Below are 4,677 nucleotides of genomic sequence, written 5' to 3'. Positions count from 1 at the left end.
TGTGTACTGGGAGGAGTATTTGGGGGTGCTGGAGGGGGTACATGGGGGGTGCTGGAGGGGTGCGCACTGGAAGGAGTATTTGGGGGTGCTGGCACGTCCTCTCCAAGGGTTAATTTCCAGTTGGCCTGCGGAAGAGCTGGGAAATGATCGTAGGGCCAGTGACAAGTACGTTAGAAATGCAGGCGGGCGAAACAGGTGCCAGTTCCACCCAGGGGCTGCACGGGGCCCTAAAGAGGTACCAGGAATACAGGAACTGCCACAAGCTGCAAGGGCCCTTCCTTCCCTGGGAAGTTGCTGGGTCTGCAGGCCCGCAAGGAAGCTGGTCCCAGTGTCACCCTGCCCTGCTGCTGTGATTGTTACGCCAACCCCCTCGGGGTGCTGGCACTGCCGTTCGGGGCTCTGGTGCTGTAGGTGGTGTGGCCTGGCACGTGCTGATTCTCTGTGTTCTCTCCACAGAGGATATAATGTAGAGAACATGCAGCAGGGCCCTTATCTCACTGGTACCTGGCTCAGACGCTCTCTCTCTATCCTGCCTTCTTTCTGCTGCCGATGGTTCCATAACGTCAACCCGAAGCCTCAGAATCTGCCAACCTCTCTGGGGATTTGCCAGCCGTGCCCTGTGTCCATGACGGCCCGTCCATTTCATGCGACTCACCAGCTTTGGCTCCCTCCCCCTGCTCGGGGGTTGTAGATGGAGGGAGTTTGATGCCAAATCCCCCTGAACCTGCTTCAAGAGGAGCAACGAACTGCAGTTTTGTTTCAAGGAAAAAGACAGAGTTTTTAACAGATTTCTACATTCCCAAGAACCTCTGGAATTTCCATGCTCCCTCCGGAGAATGCTTCCAGATGAGTTTCCTCCATATCATTTCCTTATGCAGCTGGCGCAAGCCACAGTCTGTCTGGGACGCCCCCAGGACTGCAGACTCAGCCAGGAACCCTCCCCTGCCCTGTTTTGTACAGCTCAGCTTTTCTGCACTCTGCTGTTGGGGAAACCCAGCACCTGAGACTGGAACGTTTCATACTTTTATGTGTAAATGAATCTTCTCTGAACAGGGTAAAGTGACTCTGAGTCCCCCGGGGATTCCAGCCACCGTGACTTTGTACTTTACCTCCATCCTGCCTGGGATGGCAGGAGGGGCTGCAGACTGACGCTCCCTCCCCATCCCAGACTGTAGGGATAGAAGGCCTGCCCCCCCCGCTCCCTCTACTGCGAGTGGGGCTCACTGCTTGGCCCAGCCTGTGCGGCTGCGAGACATCTGGCTCACTTCAAGCACTGAATGTAAACCTCAGCCAGGCCCCTTGTAAGGTGGAGCAACTGGAAATGCAAACCACACCTGGGGTGGGGATGGGAGTCTTTCCTCCCCTGCTGCTGGGTCTGTTCCCTCTCCGGGGCCCTCCCCTCTCTGATTCTGTCTCAGGCTGGTGCCAAATACCATCACAACATATATGGTGCTTTTATCTCCACTGGCATAAGCGAAGCTGCAACTTGGCATCTCTCCCTTAGGGCCAGCCTTGGAGGAGGGGGCAATGGAACAGAGGGAGGGGGTCTCTCCCGGAACCCCCCCTGCTGCAGGAGCCCTGCCCCTCACAGGCTCCAGCTCCAGGCTGCGGAGGGCTGAGCTGCCTGACCGGTCTGTGGCCAAGTGTCAGGAGAGGCAGAATGCAGCAGGGACTCCCCATGCCCAAAGAGACACGAATCCCTCCCAGGCTGGCTTTCTCGAAGCCTCCGAGCTAGGAGCCCGGAGGGGCAGTGCCCCTTGCAGGGAACGGTGCCATTTCCTGTCCCATCATAGAATCCACCATCCCAAGGGCAGAGCTGAGGGCTGAGAAATGGAAGGAAAGTCACCCAGAGTAACCATAGTGACAGCAGCCCCCTCAACAGCTCCTCAGACTAGAGCTAAACCTTAGCCACACACTGCGAGACCAATGTGCCCACATCACACCATCCAGCTGGAGCCGAGCGAGAGGCCCTCTCACACACCCCCTCCCCTCTTTCCCACTCCCCACACCAAATCCCACTGGCTAGGGATCTGGATTTGCTGGCCAGGTCAGTGTGTCAGGTTTCCTGTGTTCCTCATAGTCCCATGGGCACAGGCTTTATAAGCCAACACCACCGGAAAGCAGGCAGTCCTTGGCAATGCAATAAAGTTCTAAGCACTAGCACTGAACGTGTGAATGCAAAGCTGGAGGCAGCCATGAGATGGTCCCTTCAGCCACAGCCTGAAGGTGGAGTAGGAAGGGAAAACATCCAAGTACCCTTGCAGCGAGAAGCAGCTGGACAGGGCACATGAGGGGGTGGGGGGTGTGTGTGAAAGAGAGAGAAATGTCAAGGGGAAAGAGCCCATTATTAACAGAGAGGGGAGCAGCGCGAGAAGCTGGTATTTCACTGAGGCAAGGTAGAGGCACAAGGGAGCTGACGGCACTGAAATCAGGGTCATGGTTGGGGCAGCTGTTGTTATGAAGAGAAGGAAGGAACCAAACAAGGATATGCAGATTCTGCAGGGAAGAGAGAAGAAAACAAAGTAAGTTGATGCTACCAAAGGAGCTTTCACAAACCCACCAGGGGAAGCAGCTCCAGGCGGAAAGCAGGTTGGTGGTGGAGTCCTGGTGACTCCAGGGGTCAGGCCTATTTTACTGCTCTCTGAAAGCTCGCTCTACAATGAGAAGGGAAGAGATTTGGGCAACTAGGAAGCAACAAAGACTTTGTAAATATACATTGAATAAGAGGCAGTTAAGGGGATGCTGGGGAGAGGCAAACACATACAAAGCCAGCCATTCTGGCTGGGCTGCAGCCCTGGGCACTAAGGGAATTAGTTGATTCCCTTACTGAAGCACTGAGAATTTTTCTGAAAAATCCCAGCGAAATCGGAAGGTGTGGAGAATAGAAGAAAAGCAAATGTAGCAGTGAATTTTCTGACAGGAGGAGTGCAATCCTGGCAGTTCCTATCCGACAAGTCTAACCTCTGTTCCACTAAAATAATAGCAAATATTAAGAAAAATACACGAACACAAACCCGCAAATATCTAGAGCAGGGGTTCTCAAACACCCAAAGCATGGGCTACAGCTCACAGGTCTCTTATTGACACACTCCTCGTAAGCACCACCTCCAGCACCTTCTCCCCTTCCGTTCACAATCAGCATAACATTGTTGTAGCAATGACTGCTAGTGCTTATGCGGAGAAGTCAACAGGAAAATACTGGGTGAATTTATAAATTTCTTTTAAAGCAATTTAGCAGCTAGAAACAAGGAGATGGTGCCAACACCCAGCAACCAGCCAGTTCTCCACAGAGCAGTTTGGGAACCTAGCGGATTCTGCATATGGGGGATACAAATTACAGCTTGTGTCAGATAAATGTGATTGGTTTTGTTGATTGAAGTGGAGAAGGGAATACAGTAGCTGTAATATATCTGTATTTTAGTACAACGTTTGATACAGTGTTTCACAAAACCTTACTGGAAAATATAATTCAAACTGGATTGGATCGGAACCCCATGGTGTGGCGTGAGACTGGCAATATGTTTAATGAGGGGGCAGTGCCCAGCAAGGGACTGGTATGAATCTGGGATTATTGACAAAGAACTCCTCTATTAAATTCAGAGAGGCGAGCGTACTAACTTGGGAGGAGTTGCAAAGATCAACAAGGGCAAAGAACTAATACGAGGGGATATGGAAAGGATAGAAATACGGGCAGGTTGCAACAGAGCAAGAAGCAGTCTGTAAGAATGCAGCTAATACATCTGGGGGAAAATAATTGGAAGCAGTTATTCAGTCAAAGAGAGAGCTGGAAAGCAGAAAAGAGACTGGGGCAATGGCACAGGAAAATTTGAAGAGGAGCTTGCAATGTAATATGGTAGGAAAAAAGCCCAAAGCCACGATTTAGGCTGCATGTGCAGAGGTGTCATGGAGCAGAGAGGTGACAGCCCCTCGGTCAAGGCTCCGTAGCAGCGATCCCCTAGAATGCTGTGTTCCATTCCAGGGCCCGCATCACCACAGACACACAGACATAAGGCCAGCCAGCGATCCAGGTGTGCATGGAGGGTCTGATTCATAAGAAAGATTAAAGGCCCTAAATCTGCTGATCTAATTGGGGAGGAGGGGAATATGCTGATGAGAGGTAACTGGTATGCAGATCCCAAGGCCAAAGGCTCTCCTTCCTCAGTGTGGCTGTGCAAGGGGCTGGCGAAGGAAGGCCGTGGCTGGGTGGTGTCCCGGTGCTTCCCTGCTGGCACAGCGAGGGCCAGAGGGTGAAGGAAGGGACGCACTCGGAGGCTCAATTTACTGCGGCGCCAAAGGCGCACGTTCTGCCCTGCCCCTCCCCCAGGATAGGGAAGCATGGCCCAGACACTGCAGGACTGGCAGGGGGAACAACAGATGGCGCTTCAGAAAGGGGGAGGTTCAGGCTTGTTATCAGGCGAGTCTTGCTGCCCATCAGACGTACCAGAGCAAGGGCTTGCCATCCTTGGGAAGCAGCGGGAGTCCCATTGCTTGAGACAAGGAACAATTCAAAGTTATTTACTTGTTCCCATCATATAAGAACTAGGGGTCACCAAATGAAATTAATGGGCAGCAGGTTTAAAACAAATAAAAGGAAGTTCTTCTTCACACAGCGCACAGTCAACCTGTGGAACTCCTTGCCTGAGGAGGTTGTGAAGGCTAGGACTATAACAGGGTTTA

General features: G+C 52.4%; 1 protein-coding gene across 1 annotated transcript in view; it reads left to right on the top strand.

The window, feature by feature from the left end:
- Positions 1–515, top strand: part of LHFPL4 (LHFPL tetraspan subfamily member 4) — a 60,276-nt gene extending 59,761 nt beyond the window's left edge. The window contains exon 4 of the mRNA XM_026659316.1: positions 457–515. Coding sequence (XP_026515101.1) covers positions 457–465 — 9 coding nt within the window. The 3' untranslated portion in view covers positions 466–515. The remainder of the gene's footprint in view (positions 1–456) is intronic.
- Positions 516–4,677: the final 4,162 nt, after the last annotated feature.

This window comes from Terrapene carolina, unplaced genomic scaffold (assembly GCF_002925995.2).
Source record: "Terrapene carolina triunguis isolate 2854851 unplaced genomic scaffold, T_m_triunguis-2.0 Scaffold627, whole genome shotgun sequence".
Taxonomy (NCBI): domain Eukaryota; kingdom Metazoa; phylum Chordata; order Testudines; family Emydidae; genus Terrapene; species Terrapene triunguis.
The sequence above is the reverse complement of the archived record's forward strand: the minus strand, read 5'-3'. Positions and strand labels throughout refer to the sequence as shown.